Raw genomic sequence first — 25,809 nt, 5'->3', positions numbered from 1 at the left:
GTAAGCTAGACAAAAACAACTAAAAGCATGAAATTTTGTTTTTTATCCTTTTTATCATAGGATTTTGCTAACTAGTACTTGGGAATCAGGACAACTACTAATAAAGCTTTTAAAGACGTTGGAACAACACCGGTTAAACCAAAACCGTCTTCAATTCTTGGCCAGTGACAATTTTCTAAATTTTTGGATGCGCGTCATCATATTGGATCTAAAAATTAAAAGCGAAGTGTCGATTCCACTCCAGATCTTGCGTGCCTTGCCCTTACCTCTCTTGCAGCCGTCGTTGTGGTGCTTTCATCACCGTCGTGTTCTCACCACCATTGTGCCGCCGTCGACGTCCAAGTGTGAACCCATACACCACTGTAGAAGCGTCATTATAAGGTATGAGCGAACCCTTTCATACATTTTCCTTGGGGCTTTGTTGACTTTTAACAAATTCTTTCACCCATTTTGTTCCCGAATTCTTCAACAGCTCGATAGTTGCATTTGTTCATCACCAATTTCATTTCGATTTTTTGGCTTACCCCTTTGGCATCAACAATCACAAATAGAAACTCACTCTCTCGCAAAACAAACAAACAACAAATCCATGTTAGTTACGTGTCTCATTTTATCTCTATTCTTCTACACATTCTATTATAGTATCTTCTGAATTTTTCACATTTTCCTTTTTATTTTTTTTCAGAATATTTGGACTATTATTTGACCTATTCTGTATAAATCCCGTTCTTTTTCTGGTATTTTACATATAAGGGAAAAAGGTTGTTCAGTGTGGTTCATTTTTGTTTTGAATTTTGGTTTCAAATTCTATAGGTTGTCCTGATTTTTGAACAGGCTGAGGTTGCTAGGAGGATGCTTTTTGAGTATTGCACTCCAAAGAAGAAAATTTATGCTATTCCTAAACCATTTGATATAGAGGGTGCTGGTGGGTTTGAGGAAATTGATACTCCAAAAGCCCCATTGAGGAAACCCAAGTCAAAGCTGATTGGTAAGAATCTAGCAAGCATCTCAGCAGTATTGTTTGCTTCCACTAATTAAGAACAGTGATTGGGCCAAGAAAAAGAAGCAACTTGTGATGGCACCAGACAATTTCCCTTGCTTTGAATAGTTCTGTGAACAGATAATATTTATTTTTGTTATGTGTATATCAGTTGCCGGTATTAGAAAGGGACTTGATACATACTTAGAAGATCTCACTAGCTGATTTCACACGTTTTGATTTGGATATTAAAGCCAATGATTAAAAAAGGTAAAAAAAATAATGAAAATGAAGAAAGAAATAAAAAAAAAGGCAGTGCACCAGTATAAATAATAGAATTTTTTTTGTAATTTATATGCAAAACCAAGAAGCACTTGTTTCAGTTATAAAAAAAGATAAACACTTGTTTTCAATACATGCGTTGCATGATCATGAATATGAATTCCTCTATTTCTATTCTCTTCTTAGTCTGCCTTTATCGCCTCTCATTATTTACGTTACCTTTTGGTGATTGCAGAGATAGTGTGCATCCTAATGGAGCGAGAGACACTGGTAAAGTTGAAGCATGATCCCAAAGATCCTTCAAATAGGCTTTCAGCTTGGAATGCAACTGCCAATTCCAATTGTTGCCAGTGGGCTGGAGTAGTCTGCAACAACATTTGATTTTGAAGAGATAAGTCTGTGTTTGGATGATTTAAAGCATTTGAATTACCTGGACTTGAGCGGCAATGATTTTGAAGGTATGCCAATTCCTTGTTTCCTTGTGACAATGACTTCCTTAACACAGGAACTGGTTAGCTTTCTAGCAAAATGAAAAGCAAGATGACTCCAATGAAGTGCCAAGTAGCAACAATACAGGGATTGAGATGGAAAAGGATTTTCAGGCTGACTCAATGAGCCTTAGTATCTTTTTTGTTTAATTTATATTTGTTAGTGACCATTTATTGGAATGTGGATATATTTTCTAGATGTTCTACTTTTGCTGTTGATTTTGGCAGTTCTGTTTTTTTTTTAATGATTAATATACTTATTCCCCTAGTCCTTTTTTCCAGGTTGTTGAACTTCTCATCCAAAAGCTGGAAACTAAAACTAGTTTTCATCGCAAAGTAGATTTGTTTTTACTTGTTGATTCCAACACCCGTGAAAATCATCATCAGTGTCCAACTTCTGTAGAAACTAATTAGGCCAAGGGGGATTCGGTAGTGTATACAAAGGAAAGTTGCAGGATGGACGTTATGTTGCAGTGAAGATCCTGAAAGAATTGAAAGAAATGGAGAGAAATTCATCGATGAAGTTGCAAGTATAAGCAAAACTTCTCATATCAACATTGTAACTCTTTTGGGGTTCTGTTACGATGGCTCTACAGGAGCTTTGGTGTATGAGTTTATGTCTAATGGATCACTCGAGAAGTTTATCTATGAAGAAAATGTCCTAATGACAGATTGCCTATTGGACTGTCAAACGATGTTCCACATTGCAATTGGTGTGCTCGAGGACTAGAATACCTGCATAAAGGTTCTCTTGGATGAGAATTTCAACCCCAAGATTTCAGATTTTGAACTAGCAAAAATTTGCACAAGAAAAGAAAGTATGGTATCAATATTTGGCGCTAGAGGAACAGCAGGCCATATTGCCCTAGAAGTTTTTTCTAGTATCACACAAGTCAGATGTTTACAGTTATGGAATAACGATCTTAGAAATGACGGGAGGAAGAAAAGAATTTTAAGGCTGAAGTAGACCCATCAAGTGAAATATACTTTCCCTATTGGATCTACAATGTCTTAAATCAAATCAGGAGCTTGGCTTACAGGACATAAGAAATGAAAGTGATGACAAGTTGGTGAGAAAGATGACAATAGTGGGTTTATGGTGTATACAAACCCACCCTTCCACTCGACCAGCCATAAGTGTTGGAAATGCTAGAAAGCAAAGTTGAGTTATTGCAAATTCCACCTAAACCATTTTTGTCTTCTCCTTCAACCTCATCGGTCCATTTATCATGTGAGAAATTGCAGTTTGCAACTAGTGAGAATACAAAAAAATATATGATGCAGTGACTAAGTGGTATTTGGCTTAAAATTCTAAGAATATCAGTCACCTCTTAATTTGCTTACTTCCAAAACGTCCGTTCAAAGTCTTTGTAGTTTATTTTGAAGTCAACAGTGATTGCATCTCTGAGATTCTATTAGAAAGGTAATTTATGTAAGGTATAATATAATTGAGATTTTAGAAATAATTATATACTAAGTTTATTGCTTAATTTATATAATTGGCCTATGAGAAGTATATGAATATCGAAGTTACCTTAAGTGTAAAGTTTTAAGCCAAAAGATAAGGTGCATAAATATTAAAAGTTAAATTTTTATCATTAAAGTTTAGGTGATTTAAATGTAAAGTGAAAAATTATATTTTACTAATTTTAATTGAATGAATGTAGTGAAAATTATTTTTGTTTCAACTTTCAAAAGAATTTATTTATTATAGTTGGTGATAATATATATATATATATATATATATATATATATATATATATATTTTTTTTTTTCAAATGAGTATCATATTTATTTTTTAATGTAATATTAATACTAATATCATTTATCTATTTAATAATGTTATTTTTATATTATTATTATTATCATCTATTTATTAGTTTTTCTTATTTTATAAAATAATCTAAAACAACATTTATTTTAAAACAAAAAATACTGTTATTTTTTTTTTCTTTTTTACATAAAATTTAAAGAAATGGATAATGTCCCAATTTAAGATAGGAAAATTTGTCTTATTTAAGAAAGTACTTATAGAAAGTATTTATATTTACTTCACTCAAGTAAACAAATGAAGACATCAAAATATGACTTGTTAGATATAATATCTTGTTTATTTATATTACTTCACTCAAGTTCATTTTTAATTAGAATTAATACATTTTAATGAAGTTAATTAATTTTTTTAATAGGAGTGAAATTGATTTTTTTGTTGTTTATAATGGAGATTAAATGGAGTATCATATTATTAAATAGTACTCTTTCAATCTTAAATATAAGTAAAATTTGAATAATTTTATCTTATTCAATGAGATCATTCTTACAAATGCTTCATTTAATTGAGGTTTTGTTTTCATGATTATTTTATTCTTATACCAAGTTAAAGGATAATTTAGAAGAAAAAAAAGGCTTATGTTTTAAATGAAATTGATATAATTAAATTATTGTAACCAATTTTCTTAATATGTATAAATTATATTTTTCTTTGCATATATTCAATATCGAAAGGAGTTTAAAATAATGATATAATAAATTCCTTTTTATATGCATTATAGTAAATTTTTTAGAGGAATATTAGCAATATTTTTATTATTAATTTAAATTTATTAAAAATACAAGCTTATATGATTTTTTCTTCTTATTATTTAATAAACATCACCAATTTTATATTTTTCATTAAATTTTATGACTTAAATATACCTTTAATACGTATAAGATTAGTGGGTTTAGATTTTAATTAAGTAATTTTTTTTAATTTCGGTCCTCTAAAATTTGACGTCATATGTTCTACTAAAACGAGTAAATTTTTATTTTGGTGCATCCAATATTTTTATTTAATTTTCATCTTTTCATAATCTAAAATTACTATTTTTCCCTAATAGTTGTTTTACCACATTCATTAGAATCACACATGAGATTATCGCTTTGACATTTCATTAAACACATAAATAATTAACTGCCATGCAAGTGGATCAATTGGTATGTGTTATTTTATCTTAACCAAAATTCTCAACTTTGAGTCATGAATATGTAATTATATTTTTTCTTAAACTATTTTAGCAATGGTGCATAATTATGTTTTTCTTAAAATTAATGATGTTAACTTTTTGGACTATGAAAATGAATGAAAATTTTTCACAGATTAAAAACAAAAATAAATTTATTTTACACAAATAAAAAGATTTTTTAAGTTATTTTAATTTTAATAAATAATAAATATAGTAGTCCTAAAAAGAATATATCATTTAGCTCCTCAAATTATTATTGCCTTAACGTCAAAGTGTATTACTGCAAACTAAATTGATATAAATTTAAACCAATTTTGTTAACAATTATTCTTAAAACATTAGTCAAAACAACTAAAATAAATAAGTATTTATTATAAAAATCATAAAAAAAACATAAAAATAAAATTATACTCAATATTTTATTTTTTTAATTCTTTAAGAGTATCTTTAATGAGATATTTCATGAGTTGTTTAAAATTAAGTAACTTTATTTAATAAATTTTGGAGAAGACAATAGTATTAAGTTGCTTTTATAACTATTCATTCTAATAACTTTAGTATTGACATAAATTTACGTAAAAAATTTAAATATATATAATATTGTAAAACTTATAAATTCAAGTCAAACAATTTATTTAATAGTCATATATATACTAAAACATAGTTAGCATTTAACTAAGAGTTACAAAGTAAATTGATAATTAAAATCATAAAGTCTCAGATCAAAAGATGTGAAAATAATAAAGTAGTAGTACTAGTATTACACCAGCAAAAAGTTCACATAGTCTTGGTGCAACAAATTCTGTTAGTGGTGCATGGCTGTTAGTGGATTTAGGAATTCTGTTAGAAGAATATACAATCTGTCATATACACATATTCATTCATTCCAGTATAAATAGTATTCCAATGAGAAAACTCAAGAGAAATCTTCACTCCTCACTCCTCACTCCTCAATCCTCTCTCTCTCTCTCTCTGAGAGCAACAATGGCAGGAGCAAAACTCTCTCGCCTCGTTGCTGTTCTCCATTTTCTTATTCTTCTCATGGTTCAAGGTTTTAGTAACCCAGATTTCGACGCCCTTGTGGCCTTCAAAACCGCCTCAGACACTTCCCAAAAGCTCACAGCATGGAACCTTAACAGCACCACCAACAACAACCCATGTTCCTGGAGCGGCGTGTCGTGCATTCGCGATCGAGTCTCCCGACTCGTTCTCGAAAACCTTGACCTCGAAGGTTCCATTCATCCCTTAACCTCTCTGACTCAGCTCCGAGTTCTGAGTCTCAAAGGAAACCGTTTCTCCGGTCCCCTTCCCAACCTCTCCAACCTCACTGCTCTAAAACTCCTCTTCTTATCACGCAATTCCTTCTCCGGCGAGTTTCCGGCGACCGTCACGTCGCTCTTCCGCCTCTACCGTCTTGATCTTTCCAACAACAACTTCTCCGGCGAGATTCCTGCGAAGGTCGGCCACTTGACCCACCTTTTCACTCTCCGTCTCGACGGTAACAAGTTCTCCGGCCACATTCCCGACTTGAACCTCCCCGAACTCCAAGAGTTCAACGTCTCCAGCAACCGCTTCTCCGGCGAGATACCCAAGTCCTTGTCAAAATTCCCCGAACCCTCGTTCGGGCAAAACCCGTTTCTCTGCGGAGCCCCAATTAAAAACTGTGCACCCGACCCTACAAAGCCCGGATCCGAAAGCGCGATTGCGTCACTATTGATACCACCAAACAACAACCCAACAACCAGTGTATCATCTTCGCCAAGTCCAATGCCAAAAACACCAACATCGACATCAACAAGTAGTAATAAAAGCCACGAAAAGGGTGCTTCGAAGATAAGTCCGGTGGTGCTTATAGCTATTATTACGGGTGGCGTTTTGGTTCTAATTGCAATAGCGTTTTTGCTTCTGTGTTGCTACTTCTGGAGGAACTATAAGTTGAAGGGGAGGAAAGGATCGAAGGTTTTCGATAGTGAGAAGATTGTGTGCTCGTCGAGTCCGTTCCCTGATCAGGGAGGGTTGGAGAGGAATCGAATGGTGTTCTTCGAAGGTGAGAAAAGGTATGAAATTGAGGACTTGCTGGAATCCCCTTCGGAAATGCTTGGGACGGGTTGGTTTGGGACTACGTACAAGGCAGAGCTCGATGGTGTGAACGTGTTTGCAGTCAAGGGACTCGGTGGCACATACATGACAGGGAAGAGAGAGTTCGAACAACACATGGAAGTGTTGGGAAGGTTGAGACATCCCAATGTTGTTAGTTTGAGAGCTTACTATTTCACGAGCGAGATAAAGTTGTTGGTCTATGATTACGAGTCCAATCCCAACTTGTTCCAGCGCCTTCACGGTATCTATTTTATTTCATTTGCACCTTCATGGCTGTTTCTGTTTCTTGTTTGTTTTGTCGAGGTCACATGAATGAAATAAAATAAAAACAAAGTTTTGCATTTATTTTTTTGTTCTTTAGTTGCCCTGAGTTGAAGAGTAGAATGGTTGGTTATCTGCTTTGAAATTATTTTTTTCTTTGCACCAAGGGCCATACCCACACTAGGTCACCCTCCCATGTAGCTTGCTTTATTATTTGGAAGTTTGATATCATGAACCATGTGTTATGGATGGGTGTTCTTTATCTTTGGTTAACAAGTGGAAGCTAGGGTTTGGCATTAGGAAAATGTGAAATTAAAATGGAAGCTGATGGTTGAATTGGTGGTGGACAGGATTGGGACGAATCCCACTGGACTGGACCAATAGGCTCAAGATAGCAGCGGGAGCGGCGCGAGGCGTGGCTTTCATTCATAACTCGTGCCAGTCCCTTAGGCTCATCCACGGTTACATCAAATCCACCAACGTCCAACTCGACAAGCAGGGGAATGCACGCATGTCTGATTTTGGGCTCTCCGTGTTCGCGCGCCCAGGCCCAGTGGGTGGCAGATGCAACGGCTACCTCGCGCCGGAGGCATCGGAGGATGGAAAACAGACGCAGGAATCTGATGTGTACTCTTTTGGTGTGCTCCTGCTGGAGCTGCTGACAGGGAAGTTCCCCGCCAAGGTGAAGACTGAAGAGGTTGGTTTCGGTGGGTTGCTGGACATTCCGATGTGGGTCCGGTCAGTGCCGAGGAAGAGGTGGACCCTTGACGTGTTTGATTGGGACCTGATGAGGCATAAGGATATTGAGGAGGAGATGGTGGGGCTGCTTCAGATTGCGATGACGTGTACCGCGGCTGCACCTGATCAACGGCCCACCATGACCCACGTCGTCAAGATGATCGAGGAGTTGCGTGGGGTCGAGGTGTCGCCGTGTCATCACTAGTTGGATTCGGTGTCTGACTCACCTTCCTTGTCTGAAGATGCGTGTGGAACAACGAGTCAGTGATTTTAGGACTATGGTGGTATTGTAAATCAGATTATTGGGGGGTTCTGTGTTTCTGATTATTTTTAATCTCGTATTTGTTTGATGCAAATCCTTCTTTCTTGATTTTTTTTTTACTAGTAACATGTTTTGGCGAATACATTGTTGGGTCAGTTCAATAATGGTTGAAGTGGGCTAAAATGAAAATCGGTTTCAAAAGAGAAAAGCATGCCTATTGAGGATTTGTGGTGTCTTTTTTGACCGTCAAGGAATATGTGGAAGAGGCGTCCAAATAAAATACACCGTTTTGCTCCTTCTCATGTGCTTCCATTGCATACCTTTTGTGGTCTAATTTGTCAGTACTACAACTTCTTGTTTCATCAGCATCTTTGATGGTTTTGGATTGTTAGCCTTTTGTTATCCATTAGTAAAAGTAAAACTATCAACAGGGATTCATTAAGCCAATGATATAGCTCATAGTGTATTTGATGAAACAAGTCTACACCGGATAATCAAAGAACTTACAATAAAAAAGAATGAATGAATAATTTGGTTATGGTCGTAACTTCTGTTTCTGTGCCCGTAAAAGTATTAGAAATGCATAACCATGGGTGCAATCTTGGTGAGCTTTGACACAGTACTAGGGGCGAACTTCCTAGCAAACAGAAAACAAACATTGATGCTGTCCCCATTATACTCGCATTTCTGATCCCTCAAACTCTCCAAGAACTTAACAGTGATCTCCGATCTCAAAAACTTAGTTGGGTGTGGACCACCCTTTGACCAATCAACCCAAGTCAAGCTCCTATTGGAATTCCCTTCCCAAAACTTGATGCTCACATATGTTGGCAGGTAATGTTCATCTGCATAACATGAACCTTTGCAATACTCTTGAAAAACTGGGAAGTATTTTTTGTCAGACACCACTTCTTGTGCAAGCTCTCTATCCATTTCAAACCATTGGGACCCTTTTCTCCACTGATTGACGGAGATTTTAGGCAACATCTGGATGCTGTAGCGGCCTCGACCAACAGAACTAGGATCATCAAAAGCCATGACATAGTTTTGGGTGGAGTTCATCAAGTAAGTGTAGATGGTTGAGAAGTTGAAGAGTGGTATACAGGATTCAGACAAGAGTACAAAACGTTGGTTTGAGATATCAAGAAGTGCATTGGCCAGCAAGCGACGCTCTGCTTCAATCATGTTAACATTACCCCATTCCACTTCCTGCATTATGTGAATACCAGGTGATCAGATGAAGACTATACTGTTAGGAATCTTAAATTGAAGCATGTATAAAAAAAATGAAGCAAAATACGGGAATTAGAATTAGGAATCTTAATCAACTCTTTGACACTATTAGAAACAGATAGGCATAAATATAAATGAAATAAAAACTAGTACCCTATTTATGTGGACAATTTTCTCGAGGCATTAGACATTTTATTTGATTTTTTCTACACAGGACATTAAGGCTGTAATACAGGATCCGCTCAAATTATGCGTATTCTCTGATAAGAAAAATAAATCAATCCATACAAGAATTGACATGATGTACAATTTACACAAAAGGTAGTAAATATCATTGTCCTTTAAACAATTGGGGTTTGATAATTAGGAATGTTTCCCTAAACCGGTAGCAGCTAGCTGTTACCAGTTAGTAACGCGGGGTGCATGAACTACGATTTTCAATGCTAATAATTAGTATATGGGAGTGCTTGTAATGATTTTAGTGATCCTAAACAACAACAAAAGAAAATATATATGCTGAAGAACGCTAAAGCTTAGATCATATTTTACTTTTTCTATTTTTTAAAACATAATTTTGACAACATCTAATGACTAGAGACGAGAGCGCAAATGAGCTTGAGCATCCCACAATGCAGTCCCACAATTGCCGGTGTACTGATAGAAGTTCACGAAGAGAGAATGTCTTATTTTTTGCCTTTCAAAACCTATAGACTAGATACACTTTATACTAAAATAGAATGATTTACTTCACTGCAAATTATCTTTCTATTAAACAATTTGCATAGCCACAAATATAAGGATATAATAACAAGGCATTTCTATAGGAGCTTAAACATATAATCATAGGGTATGTATTTTTGTGTACCAAAAAAATACATACCCTATGATTCATTTCAATTTGTAAGCTGTAGGATCGTTGACTAATAACAAAAACTAGGACATGATCAGACATGTAACAGAAGATACAAGTTGTCATTGACTACGTCAATGATTCTACACAAGCAATAGTCATTTCAATAATTGGCAAAAGACCAATAGTAAATGTAACAACTAACAAACAAGTAAGAATTGAAGAAGAAATGAACTGACCTTACTGGGAATTCTCCGACCTTTAAACACTGGACTCTCCGGGCGTGATCCATTGTATGATGGATTGGAGTGCACGTAAATCGAGTAGAATCCTTCGTGCCCTTTGAAGAATTGCTCCCACAAAGGAGCCAAAAACACAGGACCCCTTGTCAAGAACAAGAAGGCAACCTTTGGAACACGATCAAACGGGTAATCAGGGATCTTTGCAGTCACCGAAGCTCTCCATAGCAATTCCTCATCATCCATATCATGCACAACAGGAGGAGGCTTAAGGAACTCCTTCAATCCTACGTGACTGTTTTCAATTTGAGTTTGAGTTTCAATTTGTGTTTGAGTTTGCATTTGCGTTTGAGTTTGAATCTGTGATTGAGTTTGAGTTTGAGTTTGATTAGATATTTCTGGTTTAGCAGTTGTTGGTGGCAAGGGTGGTGTTCGCGGAAAGGAGGAGAGTGACAACTGAGTGAATTGTAGACTAAAGTTGCAGTCTTTAAGGTAGAAACTGAAGATAACTCCAATGCTTATACCAAAGCCCAAAATAAGGATATAGCTAAGAAACTGAATAAAGTGAAATTGAGCATTGAAAAACTTGGAAACAGAGTTTAAGGAGTATTGATTATTTTGGCCCTTCATTCTGTGGGGACAAAAACACCAAATTCCCTAATAATTCTGTTATATGGGTATATATGATGTAAGCTTGAAAAGAAAAACAATTAGAAATACGCTAATCTTGTAATTAAAATGTTTGTATAGTCATAAAAACATGACCAACTAGATCAAATGAAATTGTTCAATACAATAAGATTCCCCTAGTTTGAAACTTAAGTGATCCAAAATATGATGGAAACTGCAAGCAATGAGTGATGGAGAAAGAAAGCTATAGAGAGAAATAGAGAAAGGCAGAACTCCCTTGGCTCAATTTTATGCCACAAACAGACCCTTTTGATGGCTTTGGATTGGAGACTTTTTCTCTTTTCCGTTTCCCTCGATGCCCACTTTATAGTATATGCCTTTTGTTTTATGCTCTCCAAGAAATAACAACAACTTTGTTTAAAAGCTGAAGTTGCCAAAGACAAACAGTTATTGCTGGTTTAGGAAACCTGTGTTGAAGATTGATTTTATATACAAATTTGTTACAAGAAAGCAATAAATAAATTACACATGTCTGATTGGAAATAGGAAAGTATTAATTAGTTAATTATTACGTTGAAAATTACAAGGAAAATGCAGATTCTGTAGTTATTACGTGGTGCCTTCTGTTGCTGGTGCAGTGTGCAATGTTGAAACGACAAAAGCGTTTTTTATGGGGAACATTTGGCATAGGAAAACGTATGATAGGACGAAGACCAAGTTATGTAGCCGCCGTGCAAAATAGTAGTTTTTTTCAACACGTTGGTTTTTTACGTGTTTGGTTACTGATCAGGTTTCGACTATTCCATTTCTGTGGACCCTTTAGAGTTTAGAGAAGAGAAGAGAGGTTCCTAATTAAGCCAAGTGCCCAAAAAAGGTGACCAGAAAGAAGCCACCCCACAGATGGTAGCGTATTGAAGACTTTTCAACAAAATTAAAAATCTAACGATCAAAACTGATACTCTGAAAATGATGCGTGTAAAATAATGAAAAAATGAGAGGGGGTATATATTTGGGGATGCTTAGGACTTGTTAGAATTGTAATTATATATAATAGGCACGCGTATATCTTTTTGTGGAAGAAAAAAAAATTGCTTGGTCAATTACAAGTTAGAAGAGAAGTCAATGTACCGGTCAAAGAAAAGGGGGAAATGATTGATACAGTAAAAATAATGAAAATACAATGGTAATAATTGAATGAGGGTGGTGTATTGGTACATAGATTGGATATGGAAAATGAGTAGATCAACCTTATTTTGAATGAATAAAAAAGAGAAATAGAAAAAGAAAGAAAGGAATTTAAGGAAATAATAGATGTCGTTAAGAAAGGTAAAGAGAAATAAGAAAAAGAATGAAGTGGAAGGAATATAGAAAAAAAAAAGTGTATCTTAATAATGAGTGAATAGCTTATGCATTAATAACGTAATAATGTCATTTAATTATAAATTGATATATATGATTTCTTGACTTTAATCATAAAACTATTGCTTTGCAGTCAAAAAGAAAATCATAAAATTATTTTAAAAATCATATTTATCATGATTTTTAATTATTTATTTTTTTATTGCATAGTTGTTAATTAATTAATAATATAAAATGTTTTACACAAACAAACATTAGTAAACAAAAATTGAATTCCTTAATAATACCCATTGAATATTTAGGTAAATGTACGAAAGTAAAATGACTTATATTTTCAGTAAAAAGACTCTTGAAGGGTCGTCACATTTTAACAATTTGCATTGTTGTTTGGCTGGTGGGTGGGATTTCCAAGTATATTTTTAACCGAATTATACATGTTGGGTGTTTAAATAAGTTGTTGCTTTTTTAAATTTGGGATAAGTTTGTTTTTTATTTTCAAATTTAAAATTGATTTTTTTTAGTGTTATAATTTGAAGGAAAAAAAATAGTCTTTCTCTCAAATGTTTTTTTTGCTCAAATGCTATGAATACTTTGGAAGAAAAACATACATATAGTTCGATATTTGAAAATAAAAAATGCAAAATCAAAGCCATGCCTTGTAATTCGTTAGCCATGTAATTTAGATTTATCCCTATCAATGAGAAAAAATTTAGAAACCCCTGGGGCTGGCAAGAAGATAAAGAAAAGGGCGATAAAGAGGAGAGTAAATAAATAAAAGAAAGAAGTTCATGAAATAAATAAAAACGAAATGTCATTATTTTGCCTTTCCTGGAATACCTGAAACGAAAGGGTGAGATTGAGATTAAAATATTATTCTGATGTTTTCAATGTAAATGAGTTCAGGTAGCAATATGGAATACACGACAACAATCCGTTGCCGCCTAAGTTATATGTTAATAATCCGAGGCCAAAATCCCTTACTTCCGACCAATTATTTCTGAAGTAGTATAAGCCTCAAGGTGTTCCTAGTTTTTTATCTCGTGATCGTGTATGTTCATAGATGATGTTACATTAACTTTATTATAGAAACAAATTGTTAGTTTATGAATTTCACCGATTACATTAAATAATTGATTCTGATGCATCGCAACTAGACTGCCAATTGCTTAAAAATTACTTTTTTGATATAATTTTAAAATAATTATAAAAAAAATCAATCATTTCTAATTATATAATAAATTTTTATTGTAAAAAATATTCAGGATATAATGTATTTCAATTAAATCCTTAAATAATTTCCTAACAAAAGTTTTTTAGTATATACTTTTTTTCATTATAAGAGATCAATATTCCATCAAAGATAACGAAGACGAACCAGTTGATCGTGATTATAAGGTGACAAAACCTAACAACATTGCTAGCCGAACGATAGACGCATAACAACACACACATCATCTAGCAAAAAGAAAATCATAAAATACAACAATCTTGAAATTTGACCACCAATTTTGTATAATCAGTTGAATGAAACATTCACACAAAAACAATAGGCTGAATGAAATATCCTTTTGTTTACATGTCTGCCCAATTATAGATACGAGCAAAAAATAAAAATATTTTAAACATTCTAGAATATCGTATTTGAAGAATGAGCACTTTGGCATGACTTTTCATGCATCATCTGAGGAATCTGAATATACGTCAAACTTTAAGTTCTAAGTTTGAATGGGTTTTTGTTGGTAGAAACAAATTATTTCCACAGATAAATATTTGCTTATATTCAACACTTGTTGACGAGATAACTAAAAAAGTTTAGTTTGGTTTGTAAAATAATTCATTTTTAATGAACTTATAGATGTGAAATGTCTCCTAGTTTTGTCAATGAATAATATTTCTCTATCAATTAACTAATTCTTATTAGCAAAATCTCTTCTTTGAGCTCTTTTTTTCATTTGCAAGACCCAATCATTAAACCTTACTTAATACATATGAAACAAGTTTCACATGGACTAACTAAATATTGATAAACAAGCCATTTAAAAAAAAATAAACATCCAAGAGTAAACCATATCCTTAAAAAAAAAGAATTTCACAAAGTAAATTGAATTATATTCTTCAAAGAAAAATTCCATTTTTTATCCATGAAAAAAATCCAATTTAAACCACATTTTAAAGAAAATTCCATGCCCTGTTATCCACACATTTTGGGATGTGGGACTAATTCTTTTAGCATGTATTCGGTTTCACATTTGTGCCCGTTAAATTGAAGTCTTAACTCAATCAAATGTGATTATTATCCTAGACAAGATGTTTACTATCTAATTTGGAGGGCAACGTCTAGGATGGGAGAGCTCGACAAATCTCTCACCGTGAGAAAGAAATCTAGTACATGCGTCACCTCACCGGCCACCACAATTACAATTTTTTTAGTCCTTCCTGACAACCTCGTAATCTATAATTGCTGCAAACTTAGTTCCACCGCCACTAAACCTTCCGATTTCGTCAATATTTTAATCTCGTGCATAATTTTTCAGCCTCACTCTTAGTCTTCTTCCTCCTACATTTTTCTTTTGCAACGGATTTTGATTCTGGTTTCTTGTGAACGATTAAACAGAAATCTGATTTCGTCAATTAGCACTTCACTTCACTTGCTTGCATTAGCCAAAGCCTCGTTGAGAACTTCTGCTTGATCAGAAGATTGGTGTGATTTGGCTTGCTGTTTCCTCAAAACCTGTGTTGTTGAAGCTTGTAATGCTTTAGGTCAGGGACTATACCAAAGGAGAGGGACCTACAGGATACAAGAAGCAGCAGTTATCCAAGCACCTGAAGGACGTGGGAAGAAACTCTAAATTCTGTTAGAAGTTGGATTAGCTGGCAGGATAGGATTGGCTAGCACCCAATGGAGAATATGTTTGTTAGAATAATTCGGTTATAGGAATTGTGCAATTCTGTTTTTTCCTTGTCGCACTTGTCTGTAGTGTTTGTTATGCAGGCTATATATTGAGCCTTTGCTGGTATCAACAGTTTCGTTCTTAATCTTGCTTCTGGAGGTTCCCCTTAGTCCTCAAATTGTAAGGGATTATTCTGGTTCCTAACACATGGTTAATACTATTAATAATACTAACTAAAAATTGCACCAAAAATAATATTAAAACTCCTCTTCGGTAAATGGATGACAAACTCGCTGAGAACGTTTCAAACGCCTCTAAAGTATCCAAGTGATCCTCCAGTAATATCATAGCATGTTACATCAAAGCTCACAATTTAGACTCTAGTTCGCATACAAGTTGTCATTAAGAAATTCCACATGGCGATCACCAAATAGAATATAACTCCTCCACAGAGGTACACCTGTCTATTTAGTGAACTTTCGTTGACAGTACAATACAGCAATGCCAGCAATGCCAGCAAGAACACCGGCAACAAGAAATGGAGATTTCCCTATTTGATGTGACAAACTGCCACTACCGTAAGCCCATATCCATCGAGATAGAAAATGCAGCCCACAGGTATTTTTGAACTTCTGGATTGAAAAATCCTAAAGGTAGATGCGGTATGTTCTGTCAGTTCCACGAAAGAAAAACAGCCAATCTCACAAGTAATTCTCCTCAGATTATTATACAAGGGTTATATATAGTGTTCCCGTTATCTAGGGCCATTTCAATGCTAACAATGAACTTGGAGGATAGGCTACACATTTTCTCAAAAAGATGCAATGAACTGATAGGCAGTCAGTAAGCCAGCCAGTGCAGCTCTTCATGCTTATAGTTTACCCACACTCTCAGCAAATGTATCCAAACTGGATTTGTAAGTTTCTAGAGAGAAATCCTGCACATTCTCACAAAAATTGTCCAAGTTTCATTCAATTTGGAAGCCTGTTATTTCACTCATTCAAATGTGTTGAACAAGTTTCTCAAGACACAAGGTAGAATTGCAATTCCATGAATCATGCACTATTCTGCCACCCAAATTAATCAATCATACATGAACACAAAATATTGAGATGCAGGTAAGTAATTAAATCCAAAAATTTGAGCAGTCTTACACCTGGTTTACCTAACAAAACAGAAGTACAACATTCTAGAAAAACAAATATCTTCCATAATAGACATGGATTAGTTTTTTTCATGTGTTGATGATAGACTAGATATTGATCAGAGCTATTTGACAGTTTGGGTAGCAGATTCTTCACATTGTTATAAAGTCAGATGACAGGGGGGTTATTTTGTATTTTATTGAAGCACGGCAAAGTCTTTGTTAGTAAAGGATGAAAAAAACATTGAGGGACTATATGTAGCATGATTGCTAATAATTTAGGGACTACTTATATAATTTGTAATACTTGAAGGACTATTTAGGGGAGAGTAATAGTTTAGGGACTGACTACTTAGATAATTTGTAAGATATAGTATTTTTGTCAGTATATATTATTACATCTCAAGCTCTATGCTAGGAAGTATCAGCTATAATAGTAAATCACACAAATGACTAACATGCATACCAACCCAAGGTTTGAATAAAGCTAATGTTGTATAAATATAAATACAAGGATATGATATGATGCAATACAGTTGAACAAACAAATGCTACACATTTTGAAAAACTTCAAAAGATGAATATGAACATAAAATTGCTAATGCATAAAAAAAGGAAAATGTTCTCTTAGTTTTAGAAAGAAAAAGTGCAACAAATTGGAGCATGACACACATGAAAAGATAATGTGGGAGCGAGAAAGAGCAAAGAGTGCAGGCTATGAGAGAGGAGAAATTCTAATATGCTCCCAATCCCCAGCTAATACTCTACAAAGTTTTGTACCCGTTAAAATTTAATTTAATAATTTATTTTGAATCAACCGCAGTGCCATGTGTTACAGTCTTACTTGAGTAGTGTAATACTCCATAAGAATGTAAAATAAACTCTGGTAAGGGAGACTACAGAGAGAAATGCAGAGCATGCGGTGAATATAAAAATGCCAACAACTAAGCAAAGAAAGCTGGCAAGGCCAGAAATCCTAGGCAGGCACAACGGATTTTTCACCAATAGATACTAAGTATTTCTTAAATTAATGTGTTTAAAGCTTAAAGCATATTAGTCATTACCTTTGGTAACTTGTGTTGTTGGGCTAGATGATCCACATGGAGCCTCACATTTGATGATGCAGCAATCCAGGCACGGCGGTCAACATCAGAATATACATATACTATAATGTCAAACAAAGATTTTGCTCCACCTTCAATTGCCTTCACAATATTAGCTTCTCTACTCCTACGATTCCTGAAAATAATAATAACAATCCACTCAGTTGCTGACTCTGACATAAAATATCAACAGTTAACTTGTTAAGTCAAAGGAAGAAAGTAATTGAAGGTTAATACTTTAGGTATCCACACAGCATCTGCTTTGGCCAGACATTAACTCTCCCATGCATTGGTATTAAAGCATGTGGTGAAAGCTCCAAAAATTTGTACGTGGTTTGGAAGTATTCCTGCAAATCACAATAATTGTGAGCAAAAGGACATCTGATACACAGATATCATTAAAATTATTTTCTTTGTTTGTGTACTTTTGATAGAACCTAATCCCTATTGTTCCTGGACATCCCCCCATAAGAAGCCTCTCATAGTTTATAATTTAATAACTACATTTGCATTTCCAACATACAAGGTCTTTTCGCACTTACAGACATATTTCCACCAGCTTTTATGTCCAAGGTGGCACTTCCCTGACTGAAAAAAAGTAAATTAATAATTTAATAGAGTGAAGTAAATATCAAAAAACGTTGAATAAGAAGTAGGTCTTTGAGATTATTGGAACTGCAAACAGGAAATCAGATGGCTTTGACAATGGATAATATGACACAAATTCAGCATGCCAAACCATTTCTTTCTCTAAATCAAAACTAGGTAGATCATGTATTCCCTCATCAATTCTTGAGAAGAGGATTTCAGTGAAGGCAACTCTAGCAGATTGATCCTCCTACAATAATCCTATGGTATCTGAGTTCTCCCTATACCTTTATGTCTTTAATAAATTCACTAACCTATAAAGAAAAGGAGGAATGTTTGAAAGTAGATAATCTAGTCTTTTTCAACTTCTAGAAGGCAAGTAAGCTAATTTCAATAGTCTCTCAAACTCTAAAAGTTCACCAACTTGTTTAATATACAATATTTTTATTTTTATTTTTATTTTTATTTTTTATCAAATAATAGAGATAAATAGTAATTAGAACAAAATACTGCATAAACAGCGCCCATGCAATTCAAAAAAGGCATCATAACTATAAACTAGATTATGACAATTTCAAGTATCTACAAAACAAAAGTCCCACAGTCCAACTAAGACATTGTTCCGAATAATAAGGCATTCAAATGTAATGAAAGTTTCACAATCACCCAAATATGTGAAAAAACATAAACATATATGAAATTTGAATGCGTATGCATACATGATAAGTAAAATTTCTCTTTTCTTAATGTACTATCCATTATATATTGTGTGGAATCTTACCCCACACAGTGATCACCTACTATCAAGGAATGAGTATTTGCATGAAGCAGTGCCATATGACCATCTGTATGTCCCTAAACCAAACAAAATTTTCAAATTCAGCAGAAAATAGAAGCAACTTTATAGAGAACAAATATTTTCTCACCATACTTATTACTTCAATACAAACTCAGTTAAGAATTCAAGTAATATGTAATATAACTTGAGATATAGTTTCTTCATTTTGTCAAAAGTAGTTACCAAGAGATACTCAAAAATGGTTTTTGATTTACAATCCAAGACACTCGTTCACGCAAAAGCACATGGGATCTAATGCAGGGACAAAGCAGCAGGTTCACTGTTTGAAGGAACTATCTTAAGAACCAATACAACCTAAAAGATCAATCTGCTAAAATAAAACACCTGAATGATTTTTAATGTACATCTCAAACAAAATCTTTTGTGAAAGTTTTGTGTCCTATAAGGTAATGTTAAAATAGTGGATGTGCTGTTATCCCAGTCATAAATCTTAAACAAAATTTTCAAATTTAAATAGAACGTAAGATCTAGAAAATATAAGTTATTGCAAACCAACTAGGATTATGCACATGAAAAAGTACCGGTGCAAAAATAACTCTCAATCTCTGACCACCAATGTCAATGTCTTCATCTCCCGTAACTGGGGTATAGCCAAGTGACCAAACATCTGTTATCATGAAATATCAGTTGAACATATCAGTGAAGTTTTTTTTTCATATACGTCATGGGAGAGTTTAAAAATCTAAAGAAAATTTAGAAACTAATCCAAAAAATTATGCCAAAAAGATTGATATAACCGCATGTGTTTGTGTACCCTAGCTTTATTAAACTTATAACTCTTTTTTTTTAGATAACTTATAACTCTTTTAGATAACTTATAACTCTTGTTTTAAACTTATGTGTTTTAAATTTAGGTTTTATTAAATGAGACTTCATAATATTTCTGAAAATTTGATTTTTAACTGTGCCGAATGACGTCGTGTGATTCATGTAGCTGACCTTATCTAGTGAGATAAGGCTTTGTTGTTGTATTCATTTGATCCCTATAGTTACAAAAACTTTCTCTTTTAGCCCCTATACTTAAAAACATCCCATTTTAGTCTCAACACATACTATTTTTAATCCCTTTTAGTCTCTACACAAATCATTTTAACCCCTTTTAGTCCCTAAGGCGAGGACTAAAAGGGATTAAAATGGTATGTATAGGGACTAAAATGGGATGTTTGCAAGTATCGGGACTAAAAGGGAAAGTTTTTGTAACTATAGGAATCAGATGAGTAATTAAACCTTAAATTTATTTGTAATATGTTCCAAAAAAAATTTAAATTTGTTGCAAATCCAAATCATTTTTTTAAAATGAGTTGGAAATTGGTTTCTTAATCAAATCAAATTAAATCCATTTTTTAATGATTCCAAACAAGCTGTTAGAATTCTGATCCTTAGAACCAAATTCTAAAATACTAAGATCTAGCACACCAAAAAAATTGCAACCAGCTTTACTGCCTCCTCTCTCTTGTCCGGAAATTTCACTGACAACAACAGTATCTACACCAAGCATTCGTTTAGCATCTTTGCCTAACATATAAATAGCAACAAAAAGAATTATCATGACTTGCGGTACTAATCAAGTTGATACCAAAACTTGGGTTTTGAACCTTTAGTGTGACCATTCTTCTGTTACTCAAAATCAAGATTTTTATGAAAATTCAAAACAGATGCAGAATATATTTTATTTCACCACGGTCACATGTACTTTAGTTCCTAGTTGTGTGAATTTATTTTATCTGTTATAGTTTTATAATTATTTAGGCAGGCTATGTTAGGATAAATTTTCTCCCTAAGCCATATAGGAAAAGAAAATAAGAAGCTAAATAATGATTTGAGTTTCCCCACAAGTTAAAATTAACTTATGCACCTTAAATTTTAGAGAAGTTAAATGAGCAAGAAGTTTCTATAAAAGTTAGTAAGCGCATAAGTTGATTTAAATTTTAGAAGAAGCTTAATTCATTTTACCTCCTTATTTTCTTTTGCTACAAGTGCTTACAGAGAAATTTATCTAAACAGGGCCTCAATGGAAAACTAAGAAAAATACATGTTTGCAACTGTCTCCAAGAGCATTATTGAAATGAAGATAAAAATTAACACTATCACCTCTGCTTATACGATGCATGGTCTTTTCATGTGCAAGCAAAGTAGCGTCAGGATTGCACTTCTGGATAACTGAGAGACCTGTCATAAAGGGTGAACATATATTTGAAATGTAAGTTTCCAAGTACAAGAGTATGTTCATTACAGTCAATAGCATCTACCAAAAGAGAGGAACAAAGAACAAGTGATGATTTACATGGTACACTTGAGTGCAGAACTAACAAATATAAGATTATGACTTTAGCTGCTTCTTGGTTCTCATTTAGCTTTAATTAATGTGTAAAACATAAAAAGCATTACTTATCATGACTACATCACCATTCACCATTAATACCCATAGCATAATCTACCTTAAAAAAACAAAAGTCAATAAAGTTTAGTAAAGACTCACCATCTACATGATCAGGATGATGATGAGTGACAAAGATCACTAGTCGTCTTGGCAAAGCAGTAACAATTTTCTCTAGCTGATAATTATGGAGTAGCACATTAAGAGTTTAATTGATGAGGAAACCAAATTTCAAAAACCAGATAATGTGGAAATTAACCACTCATAGAAGCTAGTATATAGGGGAGGGGAGTGAAACATCAAAAATATATCTCCATGTAATTTCCTCAAAAGTCACATGATTTGCATTTGAGAAAATTTTTACAGAAATTAGATTCAAACAAATCGAACATGTTTCTGCTTTTGCCAGCAATAAGTAACGTCAATCTAAATTACCAAACAGTCATTCAGTATGATTAAGTATGAAGAAAATATGAAATGAAATGCACATATCATGAATATGGAATAGAAAACAGAATAAAAGATTTAATCAAATGCCATAATAATATGGATTAGCTGCACAAGCTTGGATGTTATGTGGAACTGTACCTCTCCATAGAATTCTGATAGGCATCCTGGATCAACTATTAGTGCATCTCCACGTACAATAAAATTGTTTTCCCCTGAATCATTTGAAACATTTTCAGGTGCAAACACCACCAAATTTGTTGTGTGAAAAGGCCTTAATGTCCTACTTCCCATAGGTATAATTATATTACCAGGCGGGTACTCCTGAAAATAAAAATAAACTTCATTTTGCACCAGATTATAAACATAATTACTTTGAAGAATAAAAACCCAGCTTCCTCTTTCTCCATTCCTTGTACAGAAATATCAAGCTGCATCTATGATCTCAGACTAAATAGTTTAAAATACAAATTTTGAGTTTCTAAAAATCAACAATATGTGTTGCTCATCTGGAGTAATTTTATTTTTTTTGTACTTTTAACCCATAAGCAAAGTGAGAGAGCATATTTGCCAGTGAAGATATAGGAGGGCAGTGAAAACCTAGTAAACAAACCATATATATCCTTTAGAATAGACATCACAGCATTTGGAAATTAAATATCAACAAAGATTATCGGTGTCTATGAGATGTTTTTTAATATAATCCTTTAGAATCTCCACTGGCAACGAGTGGTTTACAGTTCCTTTAAAATTATTGACCTAATTTAAAAAAGCAAATCTTCTCCAATATCACTGCTGACAGATTTATTTAAAAAATTGTAATTCCCAATACCCAATATTAATAAATGCCCCCACCAAGGAAGGAAACAGAGGAAATCTAAAGAAAGCAAACCTGATAGTTTATGGCAGGAGGGACTTTCCATTTTGTAGAGATAGATGATTCGTTTATAAGACCAATAACTACCAATGGTCCAACCCGATCTCCATGTGGTTTCACTTCCAGAATCCAGTTAAGACAACTTCGGACAGATTTCCATCTATATGAATCTGTAAAGATTTATAAACATTTAAAATTAATCACAAATGTTATTGACATACTATGGTATTAATAATGGTGCGTGAAAGTATACATTTGCATTAGTGAATGGGTTGCATTCAAACTACAAATTTCTAGGGCATGAGCACAGATAAAATTCAATATAATTGTTCTACAAATTTGTAGTACACAACCCAAGTCCCAATTCATACATCATCTGCAAATAAATAATGATGGTGATGGCCTCCAATGTAAACTGAGACAAACTAGAAAAACAAGCAAACCTCTAAAGTCCTTGTCCTCAGCTGCTACCAATTTTCCAACAATGAAGACAGTGTTGACGGGTAAATCGGGTCCAAAGGCAGCTTCCTTCACATACTTATGGAACTTCCAACCTCCTCCGTCAACCGCCCCAAACCCTAATTGTCCAAACACCTAATCGTAAAACCGTTAAAAATGAACTCATCATCACCAAAGCATAAAAACTCAAAACATTCAAAATTTAATAGCACTACCTCGTTGAGAGCCGAACGGATGTCGAATTTCCTCAAATCGACGTCCTGGGATTCCGAATGCGAGACCGCAAGTTCCAACTCAACCGGTGGCTCTGATTCTGCAAGCAGCGGGTTCAACTGCGCCGAGGGCAAGTCCCAGAGATCAGAATCGACGAAAGAGTCGTATTCTTCATCGTGGAATTTGGGAGGACGCGACTGCTTCACGAGCAAAAACTCGTCGTCGTTCGAAGGGTTTTGGATGATCAAAGCGAGTCTGTGAGTTGCCATTGCCAAAGGAACTGTGAATGGACTCGGTTGAGTGAGGAAGTGAAGTTCCTACCTTCAAACAAAGCTTATTTTTTAAGCATAAAAGAAAAGAAGAAGAAAGAATGATAATTGAGGATGCACAATTGAACGTAGACACTATTCAACTACCCGTTCATTATATTAATACTCGTTTTCTTTTTGCCTATATTTTCCTAACAAAAGGAAACGGGCAGTTGAAAATAACTGTAGGTAGCGCCGTAGCGAGCTTATGAGCATTTATGGGCAACCACTGGAGTTGGAGTGGGTGGAAATATTTTGGTCTTAATATACTATACTATATGGTACGGGTGGAAACATGAATCACACGATTCAAGATGAAGGTAAACCTCAAGATTTATTGAGATATTTATAAATTATTTATTAATAAGATTTTCAATAACTTATCTTCTTATTACGAGTTTGTTCTTTATTAACTGAATTAATGTTTATAGGTGAATTTGGAGTTTTTAATTGAGAGAAGTACATTGTTAACTCCCTTATGACTTTGAGGATTTGGGTAGGGTAATTATAGAATTTTTTTTAATATATTTGACTTTTGTGTTGATTTCTCTGTAAGAAGTTGTTCCCCTAAATTGTTGAAGACTCAAATCAAATATATTAACTTTATCTTGAATCATCAATGAGGTGATGAAGAGTACTTTAGTTTCAATCTTGAAAATTCTTATTTGTCAAAAGTTCTCATGAGAAAATTAAAAATGTTTTAGTTATAACATTTTATGTTCTTGTTCGTCAAAAGTTCTTATTTCTGTTATTTGCAATTACTCTATGAGTATCTATATTGAGATTTGAAAAGTGTTTATTAGAATTATTGAGACTTGTTAAACTTATAGGTGTAACAAGTTTAGACTTGGTTTGTAACCTTGTCTAATTATTGAGACTTGTTTATTAGATTTTTATGGATTATATTAAGTAATTGTATAGGATTGATTTTAATTTAATGAATCCAAATAAAATTATATTGGATGACATATTTGAAGTTTTAGATCCAACCAAAATTCAACTCAATCCAAATACAATTAAATTATTAATATAGAAATCATAAACTTAAACATATATCATTCTTAAATTGTTTTAGAGTTTATTTTTTTCGGTTTATTTTAAAGTAATACATTGTTTTGTAAATTGTACCATGAGTATATATTTTTGTTAACCATATTAATATTACAATATTTTATGAATACTAATTTTTTAAAATTTTCCAGCTATTCTGTAAAATAATAATTCTTACAATTTTTTAGTTTAAGAATTTTTTAAAAAATTTTCCCTAAACTTAAAGAGATCTTTTTTGTTCAATACAATAAATCCAATTAAAGTCGAATTGGATTGAGTTTGCAGAAGGAAGATACCATTGGCCCAACCACATTTGTTATTGGTCCCTACAAATATGAGAAAATACCTTATTACCCCTCATTCTTTCCCTTATCTTTCTTTTCACTCCACCAACCCATCACCACTGCACCAAGGTCACGAGCCACCACCTCCTCAAACGAACTTCCTCACCATGTCACCACCTCATCACCTCACTAGGTGACCACCTCATCGGCCAAATCTTAACACAACATCACCATTGACGTCGTGTGTCATTCCAATTTAAAATCCGCGAGCACACGACCCTCACCAACACAACTAGCACCATGCATCCTTACCTCCGTGTCCAAACACCATCGTGCCACTGTAACTCCTTACCTTGGTTCACACATCCCCACCATTATTAGATATGTTCTCATAGAGGAAGAAAAAGAGGGTAACAAACAACAGAAGTGTAGTTTTGTTTTTGGGTTGAAAAAAAATAACAAAATTGTAATTTTGTTGTTTATTTTTCTTGCATCCCTTCAATAAAATAATGGAACACACGATCCTATTGTATAGTATGCAATAAAATCATGCTTTAATTTTTTTTTGCATTTATTCAAAAAATAATGGAAACATGATTTCATTATATAATGTGCAATGACACCCCTTTAGAAAAAAACAATGAAAACATAATTTTGTTGCACGATTGCACAATATACTTGTGTTTCTGTTGTTTATTTTTAGTTGCATTCCCTCACTAAATAATGAAAATACAATTTCATTACATAATTGTATAACAAAATCATATTTTCATGAAGATGGTA

The 25,809-nt window shown here is 33.7% G+C and overlaps 3 protein-coding genes and 1 pseudogene across 6 annotated transcripts; 2 read left to right on the top strand and 2 right to left on the bottom strand.

The window, feature by feature from the left end:
* The first annotated feature begins 187 nt into the window (after positions 1 to 187).
* Positions 188 to 3,289, top strand: LOC114402098 (annotated as a pseudogene).
* Positions 3,290 to 5,671: 2,382 nt separating this feature from the next.
* Positions 5,672 to 8,508, top strand: LOC114401477 (probable leucine-rich repeat receptor-like protein kinase At1g68400). Its single transcript, XM_028363986.1, has 2 exons — positions 5,672 to 7,095; positions 7,466 to 8,508. Exons 1-2 carry the CDS (start codon positions 5,739 to 5,741, stop codon positions 8,056 to 8,058), a joined length of 1,950 nt encoding a protein of 649 aa, XP_028219787.1. The 5' UTR covers positions 5,672 to 5,738; the 3' UTR covers positions 8,059 to 8,508.
* A 45-nt stretch (positions 8,509 to 8,553) lies between these two features.
* Positions 8,554 to 11,573, bottom strand: LOC114401479 (glycosyltransferase BC10-like). The gene is made up of 2 exons (XM_028363987.1): positions 10,438 to 11,573; positions 8,554 to 9,324 (listed from the first exon to the last, which is right to left on the bottom strand). Exons 1-2 carry the CDS (start codon positions 11,065 to 11,067, stop codon positions 8,689 to 8,691), a joined length of 1,266 nt encoding a protein of 421 aa, XP_028219788.1. The 5' UTR covers positions 11,068 to 11,573; the 3' UTR covers positions 8,554 to 8,688.
* Positions 11,574 to 14,689: 3,116 nt separating this feature from the next.
* LOC114403079 lies at positions 14,690 to 23,794 on the bottom strand. 4 transcript variants are annotated; one of them, XM_028365805.1, is made up of 13 exons: positions 23,387 to 23,794; positions 23,156 to 23,306; positions 22,728 to 22,882; positions 21,977 to 22,159; positions 21,491 to 21,566; positions 21,103 to 21,180; positions 19,533 to 19,618; positions 18,934 to 19,007; positions 18,107 to 18,152; positions 17,802 to 17,911; positions 17,526 to 17,700; positions 15,158 to 15,214; positions 14,690 to 15,094 (listed from the first exon to the last, which is right to left on the bottom strand). In XM_028365805.1, exons 1-12 carry the CDS (start codon positions 23,651 to 23,653, stop codon positions 15,188 to 15,190), a joined length of 1,428 nt encoding a protein of 475 aa, XP_028221606.1. In that variant the 5' UTR covers positions 23,654 to 23,794; the 3' UTR covers positions 14,690 to 15,094; positions 15,158 to 15,187. The 4 variants fall into 4 exon arrangements, with proteins under 4 accessions (XP_028221606.1, XP_028221604.1, XP_028221603.1 ...); XM_028365803.1 differs by having other exon boundaries at positions 14,690 to 15,214; XM_028365802.1 differs by lacking the exons at positions 14,690 to 15,094; positions 15,158 to 15,214 and adding an exon at positions 15,558 to 16,254.
* Positions 23,795 to 25,809: the final 2,015 nt, after the last annotated feature.

This window comes from Glycine soja, chromosome 20, assembly GCF_004193775.1.
Source record: "Glycine soja cultivar W05 chromosome 20, ASM419377v2, whole genome shotgun sequence".
In the NCBI taxonomy this organism is placed as follows: Eukaryota; Viridiplantae; Streptophyta; class Magnoliopsida; order Fabales; family Fabaceae; genus Glycine; species Glycine soja.
The sequence above is the reverse complement of the archived record's forward strand: the minus strand, read 5'-3'. Positions and strand labels throughout refer to the sequence as shown.

Bases quoted from the DNA above. Each gene is read 5' to 3' on its own strand.
- LOC114401477 (XM_028363986.1), top strand. From the start codon at position 5,739: ATGGCAGGAGCAAAACTCTCTCGCCTCGTTGCTGTTCTCCATTTTCTT. The intron at 7,096-7,465 runs GTATCTATTTTA...GGTGGTGGACAG, and splicing joins CTTGTTCCAGCGCCTTCACG to GATTGGGACGAATCCCACTG.
- LOC114403079 (XM_028365801.1), bottom strand. From the start codon at position 23,653: ATGGCAACTCACAGACTCGCTTTGATCATCCAAAACCCTTCGAACGAC. The intron at 21,181-21,490 runs GTGAGTCTTTAC...CCTTTATGACAG, and splicing joins TCATCCTGATCATGTAGATG to GTCTCTCAGTTATCCAGAAG. The intron at 18,153-18,933 runs GTAAGATTCCAC...ACTTTTTTTCAG, and splicing joins GTAGGTGATCACTGTGTGGG to TCAGGGAAGTGCCACCTTGG.
- LOC114401479 (XM_028363987.1), bottom strand. From the start codon at position 11,067: ATGAAGGGCCAAAATAATCAATACTCCTTAAACTCTGTTTCCAAGTTT. The intron at 9,325-10,437 runs GTCAGTTCATTT...CACATAATGCAG, and splicing joins GTCGGAGAATTCCCAGTAAG to GAAGTGGAATGGGGTAATGT.